The sequence below is a fragment of the Oncorhynchus nerka genome, linkage group LG20, assembly GCF_034236695.1.
Source record: "Oncorhynchus nerka isolate Pitt River linkage group LG20, Oner_Uvic_2.0, whole genome shotgun sequence".
Classification (NCBI taxonomy): Eukaryota; Metazoa; Chordata; class Actinopteri; order Salmoniformes; family Salmonidae; genus Oncorhynchus; species Oncorhynchus nerka.
In genome coordinates this window covers 56,464,530-56,481,924 of record NC_088415.1, presented here as the reverse complement: position 1 = coordinate 56,481,924, position 17,395 = coordinate 56,464,530, and the positions used below count along the sequence as shown (strand labels likewise).

Genomic DNA, 17,395 nt, shown 5'->3' with positions numbered 1-17,395 from the left:
CCAGTCTGTCAAAAGTTACATTTACATTACATTTAAGTCATTTAGCAGACGCTCTTATCCAGAGCGACTTACAAATTTTAAAAAAAATAATAATAAAAAAAATAAAAAGTTGCAAAAAAAAAGTTGCTAGCTGATGTCGAAATTCTCTAACTAAATGCATACTGCAATTCCAACCCCAGAACATCTTATCTTTGAAACCTCAAAATATCTCAACTTGATTAGCTAACAGCTTGAAGCTCTACATTTTGCCATGGAATTATTCATGTTATGTTCAACAACCAATCAGTGATCACGCACAAAATACAGCTGCATAATGTTGCCGAAAGGCCAGTCTCTTTTTTACCGAAAGGCGAGTCTCTTTGGGACACAGAGTACAAGGAGTGGAATGTTAGCTAAACAGACTGGTACCCAGGCTATCGAGGACCAGCAGTGAACAGTTTTATCCTTAACAAAAACGCATGATTCAAGGGGGGTTTCGAACCAATAATGTATGTACCCTGCCAACTTCATGTCAACCGCTTTAGCGAATTGTGCCACCCGCAGTGATGGTAATATAATAACATAATAACAGAAGTCCATAAGTCCCTTCTTTTTTAATTATGTATGTTTCAACGTACATGTTGCAATTCATATTTTTTCCGTAAAAGCAAGTGTGTGAAATGAATAAGCAAAAATGTGGGATTTCATAATATACTGTATGCTAAAACATGCCTTTTTAGTTTGTCTAACGTAGGAACTAGTAGCTGGTAGCCTAGTCCTGGGGTTCCCAAACCTTTTCACTCAGGCCCCCTTCCAGCATCGGGGAACATCTCGTGCCCCCCATTTCTATGGACACAAGCACTATTCATACACAAACTCTTCACATCCCTCTTGTTGGCTGAGAGAAAAGGGTGCAGGTTTAAAGTTTATTTCCTGTAATTCTACACATTTTGGCAACGGGGTGCAAAGAAAATGTAGCAGTTTTAAAGCAAATTTTCTTGCAATTCTATACATTGCCATGACTAATATGTATTCATGTGATATTTGAATAACTCGAACATTGCTACAAAATCTATGGGCTAAAAAACGTTAGCTGACATGGGCTAGTTGATCTGGACTTCTCTGACAAGTTATAAATAGCTCCATAAGTTATGCAATGACAAGAGGAGTAGTGATGATGCACTACCCAATTTCGAAATTTCACCTTGTGCTTACTACTATTACAACTTTCAAGAGTAAGTTGAAAGCCAGACTGAGATCCTTAAAAAAAACACTGGCCTAGTCAAGGATGCATCAATTATGTAATATTGGGACTACACTTTACAGACCAGGTAGAACAAAAGTAAACCTTGAATTTTGAGATTTAAAATAACCCTTTGGTGGCCAAGTTGAGCTATTTTAAAGGCCCAGTGCAGTCAAAAACGTGACTTTTCTGTGTTTTAAATATATTTCCACGCTATGAGAGTGGAATAATACTGTGAAAATTATGTGTAAGAGCTGTTTGAGAAGACTATTCAGACTATTTTGGTGGGAGTGAGTTTTGGCCTTCCCTGGTGACATCGCCATGCAGTAAATGAGTCAATAGACCAATAAGAAAGAGTTCCAGCCTCTCTGCCAATAACAGCTAATTGTCAGTTTCCCCATCCTCACTCAAATCACTCCCAGACAGTCCTAGCAAAATTCTTGATTGAGAAATTGCTCTTCGCTAAGAAGCTATTGCAAACAGCTATTTTGGTTTCATTTGACCATTTTAATTGAAAGCAGGATGTCTAAGTTGTCATTTTCATGATGGTAAAACAGTTTGTCAACTTAAAGTACCAAAACCAGATAGAAAGCATGCAGAAAAGATATTGAACTATATATATATTTGAAATAAAACCACATTTGAGAACTAAATCAAATCAAATTTGATTTGTCACATACACATGGTTAGCAGATGTTAATGCGAGTGTAGCGAAATGCTGGTGCTTCTAGTTCTAGTTGAGAACTACCAATCAAATAAAAGCTAGACAGTCAGGGAGAATAGAAAATTCAAAAACTGAGAATTGTTACCTTGTGCATTCTACTATTAGAGAGGAGCAACATTAACCTTGGCAAAATACAGGAAATTTGCTTTAAAATAGCAAAATTGTCACTGAGCTCCATTCAAAACTATGTAGAATTGCTAGAAATGAGCTTCAACACTGTATTTTTTCTCTCGGCTCAATGGAAAATGTGTATTAGGTGCAGAAAATTAGCTTACAACAGCACAATCTTCTCTATGCTGCCAAGATAACGGTACCTTTCTAGCTAAATGTTAGAGTTTACACTTTCTGCACCAATGAAATGTGGGGAGGTCAAAATAATGAAACTGTCTACCAAATCTAGTAATGTTAAAATGCTGATTACTTGCCATTATCATTCAACTGATAAGACGCAACTACAGAGGACAAACATAGGTAAGCGTTTCATAATGATTGACCTTTTTGTCTGAGCTGAATTCAACAAAGTCTGTTCAAAGTGTCTGATGTCCACCTCTGTTGGTGGTGTTCATCAGACACTTCCTTCACCAGGAAGTTTAGTTTAGTCAGATTGAAATACATTTATACAGGGACGATGACGAGGACACAGTGCTAAAACTTATTGGGTCTGTCAATAAGGAAAGATGTGGAAAATAATGTCATGTATCTATATCCCATATCTTTGCTTTTAATGAAAACTAAACTCATAGACTACCATCGTTCATCATCAGAGGGAATATAGAATAATCAATAACCATGTATTGCCATCAAGAAAATGCCATATTATCGCTTCATGAAAGAGTGATAGCTAAGTAATAACTGATCTCAACAAATAGTATATTGGTTGACTATTGCCATAGTATATGAACTTATATAGGTCAATGGTAAAAACTTGCAGAAACATACATTTGCCAATCAGGATAGTGTACTTCAGAGGGAGTGTTGGGGATTTATGGCAGGGGTCCCCATTTACATTCAGTAGTTGTAAATCAATTGTATACTGAAAATTGCCCACAATATTCCCAATCCGTATTTGACGAAAACAGTATAATTTCTGACCTGGGATATGATCACATATGTCTCTATTTATGCGTTTGATTACTTGGGAACAGATTTCCTAAACGAAAATCAGTTTGACCTAATTTCCTGGTGATTTTAGTGTTATGTCCAAGAAAAAAATATGTAATTGTTTTGTTTTGATCAGAAAACTTTGGGGGCCCAAATAAAATGCCGACTATCGGGGAACCCTGATTTAGATGGACGTAATTTGTTATGTGTCCCACACAGACGGAGAGTGTGCGCAAGCCTGTGATCCACTGATATCATGTCTTCAATATGGGAGAGGAAGTGATTTAGCACAATCCTAGAAGAAAATAGCCATTCACTGTTGAAAATCTGAACCCATTCTGGTCTCAGGTTGGGACCGATGGGGCCGGGCCGCCCTTACTTGCTCGGTCGGCTCTAGAACGAGGATCTACTGTGTTGTATTACGAGTTTTCATCAGCAAATCGTGGAAGATGGCCGACGTACCGGCGGAGTGCACCATCAAAGTGATGTGCCGTTTCAGGCCCTTGAATAGTTCAGAGGTGACCAGAGGGGACAAATACATCCCAAAGTTTCAAGGGGAAGACCATGTGGTCGTCGGGGTAAGTTGGTTGCCATAGCTATTTATTTGTCTGCAAGCGAGTGCCCTCGATAGTGCGCTGCGCCACTGGTGATCGGCCAGTGTCAGAACAGTAGCTAGTTAGCTTAGCTGGCTAACATACCTGTCCACCCACATCAGCTATGTTTTGCACTAACGTTAGTTGTAGGCTAGCTTACCCACACCATCGCCGATCAGGACAGGATAGTATTTTTGGCTAACAATTGGTGGCCAGTCAAGTGTGTATAAGTAGCTAGCTGTATTTCGCTGATTTGGCGAGTCGACTACAGTCGACGTGATTAGTTAATCTTGCCGTATTGGCTAGCTCGCCAGTCAGCTGTCACTAAACAACAACAATGGCAGCCAACTGCTTGTTATGCCTTTGCTAACGGCAGCTAACTACACTAGCGCCAACGTTATCTGCTAACAACATGTAACTAACTACACGTTGCCTTCAAAATAACTGCACATCTTTTGAGGTAACACCCAAAATCTGCTGGGACTGAGTTAATTTATCTAACTAGCTAACGTTAGCTTTCAAATCATAGCAATGCTTGAAATTGCTATCTAGTAGTTAGGCCAGTAGAACTGGCAATGGCAAATTAACTAGTTGGTCTAACGTTAGCTACACCCAGCAGCAAAGATGTTTCAGAATTTGACTAGCTAACTAGTATTAACTATTTAATCAACAAGATCACTGACAAGCGAGCTATGATGATGATGCCCCCTGACCCTAGTTAATTTAGTCAAACAAGACTGCTGTGGGATACAGAACACAGCTCAATACAGCACTGTGACTGTATCAAGATCAGAATTCAGATGCAATACATTTCGTTCATTTATAACCACTGACAGTGCATGTGTTTTGTAGCTAGAATTGATTCATTTCATAGTCTGTAGCCTAAAATGGGTTTCTAACATGATGCAGACAAATACATTTCGTAATCATGTTATTGTACTTGGCTACATTAGTTATCTCTGAACATATCTGGTTACAGTTACACCACTGGTCCATTAGTAAATAGATTCTTTGGCCAAATTAGTAATCTTGTAATGTAAAACATTGTGTACATGTACATCTAGCAAACGTTGGCTCCCTGTGTAGTGACAGAATCTACTTTAAGAATGTTCTTAACCAAAATAAAGGGCCCTGACCATGGGGTGTTCTGTATATAGGGAATAGGGTGCCATTCAAGATGCACACTTGTTATGCCAAAAGAAGGAAGTGCCTTCCACACAATGTGGTGCTTAGAATGTTTTCAAACAGCAGACCTGGCATTCATTCCTTATTTAATGGAGAAATCTGTTTGAAAGAAAAAACTATGCACATCATTAAATTAAATCATCCATATGGATGTAGTGATCATAATATCATTTACATTTAAGTCATTTAGCACATCTTTACTAATACTGCAGCCAAATCTGCTCTAAGGTATTCCTGAAAGAGGTGGGGTTTCAGGTGTCTCCGGAGTATCCACATCCCATTGGGGGCCAGGATGACTAGTGATCATAATATAATGCCCTTAGCCATATCTAGCAAAACCAAAGTGACAAAGGCTGGGCCTAATATTGTGTATAAGAGATCATACAAGAGGTTTGGTAGTGATTCCTATGTTGAAGATGTAAAGAACATTTGCTGGTCTGTTGTGTGTAATATGGACTAAGCAGAAACTGCACTTGATGCATTTATGAAATTGATTATTCCAGTTACCAATAAGGATTCAGCTATTAAGAAAATGACCTGGCCTTCATTCCTTATTTAATGGAAAAATACATGGGTTTGAAAGATAAAACAATGTACTCGCCATATAATGCCATATTTCCATATTTGCGCTACAGGCCCTCAGAATAAGAACGATATGAGGAATAACCTTCCTTTGTCATTGTTCAAACAGAGCTTTAACTTTACAAGGAAATAACAGAGTAACTCCAACGGAACCAGGTTAGAAATAACTGGACTATTCCTCAAATTGACAGTAAAGCAATAGACATGAAAAAGGATGGTTAAATATTATATTTTCACTTTGATGCACAAGATATCATCATTAAGGCTTTTTTTACTGACAGAAATAAATTGTAGTTCAGTAACTATAACACGGTGTCCTCAAGTGGTTCTTTGTTTTCATTTCAACGCAGAGTGCCTGGACACAGCCTTGTGCTCAACGCAGAGTGCCTGGACACAGCCCTTAGCCGTGGTATATTGGCCATATACCACAAACCCCCGAGGTGCCTTATTGCTATTATAAACTGTTTACCAACAGAATTAGAGCAGTAAAAAGCAGTTTTGTCATACCCGTGGTATACGGTCTGATATACCACGACTGTCAGCCAATCAGCATTCAGGGCTCAAACCACCCAGTTTATAAATAATAATAACACATTTTGGTATAGCCTAGTCCTAGGATGGCCTAGATTTGGAGGCTGAATGAAGAATTACATCATTCATGGGAAACACACTCAAGATCAACAGACCTTTGGCGGTTATTGCCTACTATATGTCATCATGGCTATTGGCTACTGAAAGGGATGCTCAGTAGGGATATATTTGGGCCAGGGGTGGATCTGATCTGTCAAAATAGGCAAGCTGCCCTAGTCCCATCATCCAAGTTGGAAGATAATAATATAGTGTTTCGTAATATAAAATAGATTTAGAAGGTGATGATTGTCTCCAGTGCCAGGCAGCTAACTGTTTATATTTAGAGTCATATTCCTGTAAAGCTTAGAACGGATCTCATGTCAAATGCTGTTGAAGTAATATGGTTACAGGTTCACCAGCCTCATCTTAAGCCCATTCTTGTGGGAAGCTGCTATAGACCACCGAGTGCTAACAGTCAGTATCTGGATAATATGTGTGAAATGCTTGAAAATGTATGCGATAACAACAGACATATATTTTCTGTGTGACCTAAATATTGACCGGTTTTCAAGAAGCTGTCCACAAGCTTCAAACTGTAACCAGCCTGCAACCTGGTTCAGGTTATCAGTCAACCTACCAGGGTATTTGACAACAGGACAGGAATGAAATCATCCATATGTATTGATCACATCTTTACTAATGCTGCAGAAATCTGCTCTAAAGCAGTATCCACATCCATCGGATGTAGTGATCATAATATAATAGCCATATCTAGCAAAACCAAAGTGACAAAGGCTGGGCCTAATATTGTGTATAAGAGATCATACAAGAGGTTTGGTAGTGATTCCTATGTTGAAGATGTAAAGAACATTTGCTGGTCTGTTGTGTGTAATATGGACTAAGCAGAAACTGCACTTGATGCCTTTATGAAATTGATTATTCCAGTTACCAATAAGGATTCAGCTATTAAGAAAATGATTGTAAAAAGTGTTAAATCCCTGTGGTTTGATGAGGAATTTAAAAATGGTATGGTTGAGGGACGAGGCAAAAGGAATGACAAATAAGTCTGGCTGCACAGCTGATCATCAAATGTACTGTAAATTGAGAAATCATGTGACTAACCTTAACAAGCAAGCTGCGCTAATGTTGCTATTTTGTAGAAAGCCTTTATCGATACTAGCCAGATGGCCAAAGTTAGATAACTACCTAGAAAGATGACGAAGAAACGATTTAATTAACTTTCCATACTGCCAGTCCATAGCCAAATGTTTAACCAGCTAGTTAACGTTATCATATTCGCTAGCTAGCACAATATAGCTAGAGCGCTAGCTAGCTAAGGACACCTCACTCACTCGGAAGCTGTTTCAAGGAAACTAATCCATTGTGATTTAATTATGTCAATAGTAGCTAGACTGGTTAGCTATCTTGGAGGAATTTAGTGTTGTGTGCATTGTGTCTGTGTACTTAGCTACCATCCCATTGCCCAATGTTTGTACCATGTTATGGTTTTCTGCCTTATGTTGTCGTCTTAGGTCTGTCTTTATGTAGTGTTGTGATGTGTGTTTTGTCCTATATTTATATTGTATTTAGTTTTTTTATCCCATGCCCCCGTCCCCGCAGAAGGCCTTTTGGTAGGCCGTCATTGTAAATGAGAATTTGTTCTTAAACTGACTTGCCTAGTTAAATTAAGGGTAAATGAAAAAAAAAAAAAAAAATCCCATAACCTACGTTTCCTATGAAGTGTGACTGGCTCATGACATTTAACCGTGGATATATGAAACAAATGCCACATTAAAAGAAAGTGTCACTCCTGTTGGCTCCCCACGTGGGGGTTTGTGCTCTCTGATTGGCTCAAAGTCAAGTTGTTGGCTACTGATTAGCATAGCACTTCTACAAGGAGAAGGGGCATGTTCATCGCTTCTGGGTTGGCCCGCAGCAGGTACAGCTTTTGTTCTAGCAAGTGAAAGAAAGGCCTCCTCCCACTGTGATATAAGTACCTATCGGCAGGGAGATTCTCGGGGTGTCTCATGTGTAAGACACTAGTTCTACAACACCTTGCTACGAAAGTAGCTTGAAACTTAGTTTCATCACGTTATGGAAATGGTATCAACTGCGAGTTGAATGCCTGGTCTTGAGTCAACTCAGCTTTCCTACAACATATTTTATAACTGGCTAGATGTCTCTCATCTCGTCTCTCCTTAAGTACGTTGTTTGATCTTTCCAGGGGGACAAATCCCCAAACTACTTTCATCCCTACAACCGGTGTAGGCTACATGTGGACATTGCACAGACATTGCCCAGTTTGAGGGTAGATACATTTATCAACTAAAAACCTATGTTCGTGTGACAAAGACAAAACATTCTATGCTGTAAATATCATATTGATGTGCTTAAAGACCGTATGTGTACACTTACCTAGCAAAGAAAAACAAGTTGTGTATAGACTACAACTTCAGCGGTCTAACCAGAACTAGAATGGATTCTATTTGGCCACATCTAAGGAGGAAGCTTTGTCAGTGGCCTACAGAGTGATACGAGAAGAGTGAAATTGCTGAACTAATGTAGACGTGAACAAAGTGTTTTGTTAACTTTCAAGTGTAACAGTTCCATGTTGAATACACCCTACTTCACATAATACTGTAGAACTGTACTGCTAATATAACAATGTGCAAATATTATGCCTTCCTGTCCTGTATAAGACAGGCGTTCCCTGATATGTTTGAAGAATACACAGGGGCCCCACCCACTGATGGTACCATTCGATTCAATAATAACAAAAGACAAAATGTAATGGCTGTCTTGTAATTGTAATGCTGAGTGCAATGTCTCAGTATCAACCTGTCTTTCAACCTGTATTTCAACCTGCCCATCTGTAGAAAAACGAGGAAGAGTTGAGTGACATGTATCGAAAGAGTGATATTACTAAACACTCGGGATGTTAGTAATCACCTTTTGTTTGGAAACATCTGATGGGCATGGCAGCATAGATCAGCTCTCGTCACAGATACTGGTCATGAAGGAGCCCAACTTCAGCTCCTATATCACGGAGGGAGACAGACAAGGACTGTCACCATACAGTCATGGAAGCCAACAGTAAATACACAGTTGAACACAGCCAATGGGTCCGGATTCACAGCATGGTTGGCTTTACAATAGAAATAGAATGACTAATGCCATAGTCAGCTTTCTGCCATAATCAGTTTAATATTGATTTATTATATTTCTGTGGGCATTACTCACTCGGGCACAGGTGTAATCTGTTGGCACAGTGGAAGGGGGCACCTCCTTACACCATACAAGTAACACAGTGGCTTCGGAAAGTATTCAGACCCCTTTACTTTTTCCACATTTTGTTATGTTACAGCCTTATTCTAAAATTGATTGAATTGATTTTCCCCCTCATCAGTCTACACACAATACCCCATAATGATTCAACAAAAATAGGCTTTTATGAAAAAATATAAACAGAAATATTCTGTTCACACTGAAGCACCTTTGACAATGATTACAGCCTCGAGTATTCTTGGGTATGACACTGCAAGCTTGGCACACCTGTATTTGGGTAGATTCTACCATTCTTCTCTGAAGATCCTCTCAAGCTCTGTCAGTTTGGATGGGGAGCGTTGCTGCACAGCTATTTTCAGATCTCTCCAGAGATGTTCGATTGGTTCTGACTTCTAAACTTGAAATATTGTTAATCATAAGGTGTTCTATGGAAAGGATAAGGGCCACTGGTTGTTACACCAGAAGTTAATGGTTATCTGTAGGAGGAATGTATATGGTGTAGTCAATTAAGGTTGGATATGAGCCAGTGGCTTGGAATGTACTGAGGAAAGGCAATTAATTTTATTTATTTATTTAACCTTTATTTAGTCAGTTAAGACCAAATTCTTAACTACAATGACGGACTACCCCAGCCAAAGCCTAACCCAGACAACGCTGGGCCAATTCTGCGCCGCTTATGGGACTCCCAATCACGGCCGGTTGGATTTGAACAACAGTCTGTAGGGAAGCCTCTAGAACTGAGATGCAGTGCCTTAAACTGCTGCGCCACTCGGAATAAGGGTTGATAAGGGTGGAGAGCTGTGGATGAGTGAGGAATGGGGGCCGAGGTTAGGTCACATTAAGGGAGAAGGAACAGTTTATTACCCACATCACTTAACTTCCTGCCTAGCAATAAAGATGTAATGTTTAGAGGAAGGATGAGACTTCACCTAAATTGGGGTATGTATACTTGTGCTTGTGGGAACATGTCTTTGTCTGTTCAGCTGCCTGACCTATTGGGTGAATAAACTTGGTTTGAGCTTTAATAATCGACTGTGAGTTTTTACTCTGTTAATTTAGAACCTTCCAGGCTCTGGCTGGGCCACTCAAGGACATTCAGAGACTTGTCCCAAAGCCACTACTCCATTGTCTTGGCTGTGTGCTTAGGGTCGTCCTGTTGGAAGGGGAACCTTCTCCCCGGTCTGAGGTCCTGAGTGCTCTGGAGCAGGTTTTCATCAAAGATATCTCTGTACTTTGCTCCGTTCCATTTTCCCTCAATTCTGACTAGTCTCCCAGTCCCTGCTGCTGAAAAACATCCCCACAGCATGATGCTTCCACCGCAATGCTTCACCGTAGGGATGGTGCCAGGTTTCCTCCAGACATGATGCTTGGCATTCAGGCCAAAGAGTTGAATCTTGGTTTCATCAGACCAGATAATCTTGTTTCTCATGGTATGACAGTCTTTAGGTGCCTTTTGACTAACTCCAAGCGGGCTGTCATGTGCCGTTTACTGAGGAGTGGTTTCCGTCTGGCCACTCTACCATAAAGACCTGATTGGTGGAGTGCTGCAGAGATGGTTGTCCTTCTGGAAGGTTCTCCCATCTCCACAGCAGAACTCTGTCAGAGTGACCCTCAGGTTCTTGGTCACCTCCCTGACCAAGGCCCTTCTCCCCGATTACTCAGTTTGGCCGGGCGGCCAGCTCTAGGAAGGGTCTTGGTGGTTCCAAACTTCTTCCATTTAAGAATGGTGGAGGCCACTTTGTTCTTGGGGACCTTCCAATGTTCAATGAAAGGTTTTGGTACCCTTCCCCAGATCTGTGCCTCGACATGACCCTGTCTTGGAGCTCTATGGACAATTCCTTCGACCTCAATTCCTTCGACCTAACGTAACAAAATGTGGGAAAAAAAATCAAGGTGTCTGAATACTTTCCCAAGGCACTCTATACACACAGCACTGATTACATTGTGGTTATGTGAATACTTTCCCAAGGCACTCTATACACACAGCACTGATTACATTGTGGTTATGTGAATACTTTCCCAAGGCACTCTATACACACAGCACTGATTACATTGTGGTTATGTGAATTCCAGGGTCCGAATACTTTCCCAAGGCACTCTATACACACCGCACTGATTACATTGTGGTTATGTGAATACTTTCCCAAGGCACTCTATACACACAGCACTGATTACATTGTGGTTATGTGAATTCCAGGGTCTGAATACTTTCCCAAGGCACTCTATACACACCGCACTGATTACATTGTGGTTATGTGAATTCCAGGACAGATAGTCTTTTGACCATATGAAATTTGATCAACCTGATTCAAGTGTGCTCCATTATTCTGAAGCTGGACTAGTGTCTGGCCACAGCCTCAGCCTTCTGTTACAGCTCATGATATGGTAAAGGGGTTCCCATGATGCTGCTGAACATCAAATCCACCAGGTTTTGTACGTTGCCTGTGAATGAAGTAAAATATCATCACTCAATAAACCAATTGCAAGAGAATTAACGTTCACTACTTTGGAACTAATTTATATGCTGATAAAGGGACTGTATAGTTACAGAATAGATTCAGGCCCGGTGACGCTGACGCCGTTACTATGCAACCAGCTGTGTAGGTTGCTGAATTGTTTTATTTTTTCTTTAACCTTTATTTAACTAGGCAAGTCAGTTAATTAAGAACAAATTCTTATTTACAATGACGGCCTACACCGGCCAAACCTGGACGACGCTGGTCCAATTACCCTTTGGGACTCCCAATCACAGCCGGATGTGATACAGCCTGGAATGGAACCAAGGACTGTGGTGACACCTCTTGCACTGAGATGCAGTGACTTAGACCGCTGCGCCACTCGGGAGTGCAAAATGCTTGCTGATGCTGATATTTTTGTTATTTTCTGCCTGAGCTATATTTGTAGTTGACCATCCATTTTTTTGCTACCATCCATTCATTTTTGCCCTACAAAATACATTTTAAACTTTGAGAACAGGCATGTTGTTTTGGGTTAGCAGACGAAACCCCCAAATGCTAACTACCTAACTTGCAAATCCGAGATAGTTATGTCTTTGTCCAAGTTGAAATTAGTTGACTTGCTAGCTAGCCAATTTGAGTTTAAAGATTATTTAAAGAGAGGTCTACATCCTATTATTAGCTAGCATTCAAGTGCCTGCCCTAACGTGAGCTATGCACATCTTCCTCTTACATCACATTACACATTCGTTTGATAGATTTAACGAGCGACAGGATTATTCATCCTGATAATTACTGCTGGGAGGGCACTGAGACGATCTGGTCTGCCCCCAGATCAGGCCAATGGTCTAGACCGACGTGGCTGTGTCTGAATGGTTCATGTCAATCTGGTGGATAGGAAGGGGGAGAGAGGAAGGTTTTTGCACAGACCGAACTGGGGCCTTATCTGTCAAGCATTTCAGAGTATGAGTGCTGATCTAGGATCAGGTCCACCCTGTCAATTTAATCTTATTCATTAATATGATGAAAAATGCTAAACTGATCCTAAATCAGCACTCCGACTCTGAGTCACTTTATACAGTTCTTCAAGCTGAACCACCAAAGTGCCTATAATTAAGCAAAAAGGCACGAGGGGGTGTGGTATATGTCCAATATACCATGGCTAAGGGCTGTTCTTATGCACGCAATGCGGAGTGCCTGGATACAGCCCTTAGACGTTGGCCATAAACCACAAACCCCTGAGGTGCCTTATTGCTATTATAAACTGGTTACCAATGTAATTAGAGCAGTAAAAATAAATGTTTTGTCATACCCATGGTATATGGTCTGATATACCACGGCTGTCAGCCAATCAGCATTCAGGGCTTGAACCACTCAGTTTAATACCCTCTGTGGTTGACTTTTTAAATGTATTCTTATATCCATTATTGCCATCTCATTAGAATGGTATGTGCTTTGTTTTCTCCCTCCGCACAGCTCTCCTCCGAATTGGCACCTTATTCCCTACATAATGCACTACCTTTTACCATAGCACTATATAGGGAATAGGGTGCCATTTGGGACACGGCCCATATTTGATGTAGGCTACCTAGCTCATTAGGCCAGAGCTGCAGAGCTGAAGCCCAGAGCTGTGGGAGTGGGGAGATGAGAGCCACAGCACTATTCTGCATCCCAAATGGCACCCTATTCCATATATATTACACTACTTTGACCAGCTCGCTATATTGGTTATCTCTTGTGGACAGACTACGTAAACATGAACATGAAAATGATCTGACCAAATCACGGAAGATTTTAGTTCTGGGTTAACCGAGATGAATACTGTATATACAGTACCAGTCAAACGTTTGGACACGCCTACTCATTCCAGGGTGTTTCTTTATTTGTATTGGCATTCTCTCAACCAGCTTCATGAAGAATTCTTTTCCAACAGTCTTGAAGAAGTTCCAACATGCTGATCACTTGTTGGCTGCTTTTCTTTCACTCTGCGGTCCAACTCATCCCTAACAATTTCAATTGGGTTGAGGTTGGGTGATTGTGGAGGTCAGGTCATCTGATGCAGCACTCCATTACTCTCCTTGGTCAAATAGCCTTTACACAGCCTGGAGATGTGTTTTGGTTCATTGTCCTGTTGAAAAACAAATGATATTCCAACTAAGTGTAAACCAGATGGGATGGTGTATCGTTGCAGAATGCTGTGGTAGCCATGCTGGTTAAGTGTGCCTTGAATTCTAAATAAATCACAGACAGTGTCACCAGAAAATCACCCCCACACCACCACTTCTCCTCCTCCATGCTTCACGGTGGGAACCACACGTGCGGAGATGATCCGTTCCCCTACTCTGCATCTCACAAAGACATGGCGGTTGGAACCAAAAATCTCAAATTTGGACTCATAAGACCAAAGGACAGATGTTCACCGGTCTAATGTTAATTGCTCATGTTTCTTGGCCCAAGCAAGTCTCTTCTTCTTGTTGATGTCCTTTAGTAGGGGTTTCTTTGCAGCATTTCGACCATAAAGGCCTGATTCACACAGTCTAATCTGAACAGGTTGATGTTGAGATGTGTCAGTTACTCTGTGAAGCTTTTATTTGGGCTGCAATCTGAGGTGCAGTTAACTGTAATGAACTTATCCTCTGCAGCAGAGGTAACTCTGGGTCTTCCTTTCCTGTGGCGGTCCTCATGAGAGCCAGTTTCATCATAGCGCTTGATGATTTTTGCGACCGTACTTGAAGAAATTTGAAAAGTTCTTGAAATGTTCCGCATTGACTGACCTCCATTGTCTGACTGACCTCCAAGTAATGGACTGTCGCTTCTCTTTGCTTATTTGAGCTGTTTGAGCTATAATATGGACTTGGTCTTTTACCAAATAGGGCTGTCTTCTGTATACCTCCCCTACCTTGTCAAAACACAACTGATTGTCTCAAACGCATTAAGATGGAAAGAAATTCCACAAATTAAGTTTTAACAAGGCACACCTGTTAATTTTAATGCATTCCAGGTGACTACCTTATGAAGCTGGTTGAGAGAAGGCCAATGGTGTGCAAAGCCATCATCACGGCAAAGGGTGTCTACTTTGAAGAATCTAAAAAAATGCAATTTGTTTAACACTTTTTGGTTACTACATGATTATTTCATTGGTTTGATGTCTTCACTATTATTATACAATGTGGAAAATAGTCTAAATAAATAAAAACCCTGGAATGAGTAGGTGTCTTGGGTGTGCATGTGAGAGCAGATTGATACCTTTTTGATAGCTCATTTGGATGGTATAGCCCCTTACTGTGGTTCACTTTATGTGGGCTTCATCTTGATTTTAAAGCTGTGTTTAAATGGAATGTCAGACAAGTTGTTAAATTCATTCTCTAATCTCTCGCGTGCTCTCTCTCTCTCTCTCAGAGCAAACCGTTCCAGTTTGACAGAGTGTTCCAGCCCAATACGACACAGGAGCAAGTATACAACGCCTGCGCCCAGAAGATCGTCAAAGGTGAGCTCTCCTCATTCACTGTTTATGAACACTCCCTACTGTAGGTGTTTTGTTAATGTGTCCATGCACAAACCCGAGGAGTAACTTTGCAGTGACTACTGCCTTCTGGCTGTCTATTGGGTTTATTTTTGTGTATTTCTGTGACAGGGGTTGAGTACAGAAGACACATATCTGTCTTGTACAAATGAATAAAGTAGTCTTCTTCTTCCAGATGTTCTGGAGGGGTACAACGGGACAATATTTGCATACGGACAGACATCTTCCGGAAAAACACACACGATGGAGGGTAACCTCCATGACACAGATGGAATGGGGATCATCCCCAGGATAGTGCAGGACATCTTTAACTACATCTATTCCATGGACGAGAACCTGGAGTTCCACATCAAGGTAGGTACTGGTTAGTACTCTACAAATACATCCCCCTGCTTGCCTCCTCAATTGCACTCTTTTCCCTAGATAGTGCACTACTTTTGTCAGAGCCCATAGTTTCTGGTCAAAAGTAGTGCATTATGTAGGGAATAGGGTGCCATTTGGGATGCAGATTTGTTCTGTCCAATTAGAACAACTCTTCCTACTCTCCATAGGCAGCATGCGGACCTTGAATTGCCGCAGCTAGTTCAAAGACACTCCGTAGAATCACTTCACTTAACAGGTTTTTAAAACCTATTGATTTTTCTATGTGGGATCTCTGCTAATAAGAGCTAACTCTTCTCTTCCAGGTTTCGTATTTTGAAATTTACTTGGACAAGATTCGGGACCTCTTGGATGGTATGTCCCAGGCAGAGCCACTGTCCCAATGGCACCCGTTTCCCTACTTTTGACCAAGGTTCTCTGGTGAAAAGTAGTGTACTAGGTAGGGAATGGGGTGCCATTTGGAACACACGATGTATAGCGTGCTTCTCCTTTTGGCTCGTGGCCATGCTACAGTAGTGTGGATAATTGGCTAGTTCACATAACGATCTGTTGAAAGGCTACGTAGAGCTTATCTAATGAATGAAAATGTGCATATTGAAAGAGGAAAAGAGTGAAAATGTTACTGATATTGGAATGAATATTTAGTTCATTTTTTGACTGAAAAGAAAGAATGTCTGCATATTGGTACGTTAATATGCTGTATCTGGATCTGCCATTATGTAAATTCTCCCCACCCAGTTTGAGCATGAGGTTTCTTCACACGCTATGGCTGCATTTACACAGGCAGCCCAATTCTGATCTTTTCCCCAATTATTGGCAAAAAAGCTGATCTGATTGGTCAAAATATCAATTAGTGGAAACAAGTCAGAATTAGTCTGCCTGTGTAAACGCTGTCAAGGATACTTAAATGGCTAATTCAGGGGTCTCCAACCTTTTCTAGCATGACAGCTACTTAAAAAAAAATGTCATGAGCAACATTTTTTTTCTCTCTCCTGGAACTCTTCCCCGGGTCCTTAGTGTACATGAGAAAGTAGTGTTTTCTGTCAATATACCTAGTAAAATAATGGTTAATAAACAACTCTCAAGGGGGGCCCTATAAAATCTGTGATTGTTTTTTTTCACCCAAATTATTTTGTATATATTTTTTTCGTATATTGGTTTTTCACTCTCAAATTTACAAGCAATGAAATTGTCAATGCTTAAATCATATTCAAATACCATTTTATTTTAGGTCTGGAAGAACACTAACACATTTAAATATTTTTGTTGTCGTGTAATTCCCCTTTAATTGCACATCTGACCCTTTAATTGCACATCTAGCGAGTACGGAATGTGCAGTCTAATGTGCTGGTCTAGTAACGCTGCTGCTAATTTCATAGCAAAGTTTGCAAGTAACAGATACAAATGATATACTTACTGCCAGGTAAACCCTACTTTGCAGTTAACATTTAATTGAGAAGGTTTTGGGGAAGGTATTTCTGTCTGCACACAAGATGGTTATCACATCAACTGGCTACACACAGAGTGACAGGCAAACACGCGCACCACACAGACAGACGGTGGCAATATGGCTGGAAATCATTTGGCAAGTAGTGTGTTTTTAAGCTAATATGTGAGATTTGTTTATGACAGTTTGCGGTGGAACACGTGAATATTGCATATACTTTTAGAATTGTTTGGCGAGCTACTCGTAGGTGGGCTGCGAGCAACTGGTAGCTGGTGATCGACCTGTTGGAGACCACTAGGATAATGAAATGTATGTTTCCTTCTCTC

At 40.7% G+C, this 17,395-nt stretch overlaps 1 protein-coding gene across 2 annotated transcripts in view; it reads left to right on the top strand.

Annotated features, from left to right (window-relative positions):
- Window positions 1–3,263: 3,263 nt before the first annotated feature.
- The window catches only part of LOC115102838 (kinesin-1 heavy chain), a 29,830-nt gene continuing 15,698 nt past the window's right edge, over window positions 3,264–17,395 (top strand). For both annotated transcript variants that reach the window (XM_029623195.2, XM_029623194.2), the window contains exons 1-4: window positions 3,264–3,625; window positions 15,118–15,205; window positions 15,417–15,595; window positions 15,928–15,976. In XM_029623195.2, coding sequence (XP_029479055.1) covers window positions 3,497–3,625; window positions 15,118–15,205; window positions 15,417–15,595; window positions 15,928–15,976 — 445 coding nt within the window. In that variant the 5' untranslated portion in view covers window positions 3,264–3,496. The remainder of the gene's footprint in view (window positions 3,626–15,117; window positions 15,206–15,416; window positions 15,596–15,927; window positions 15,977–17,395) is intronic.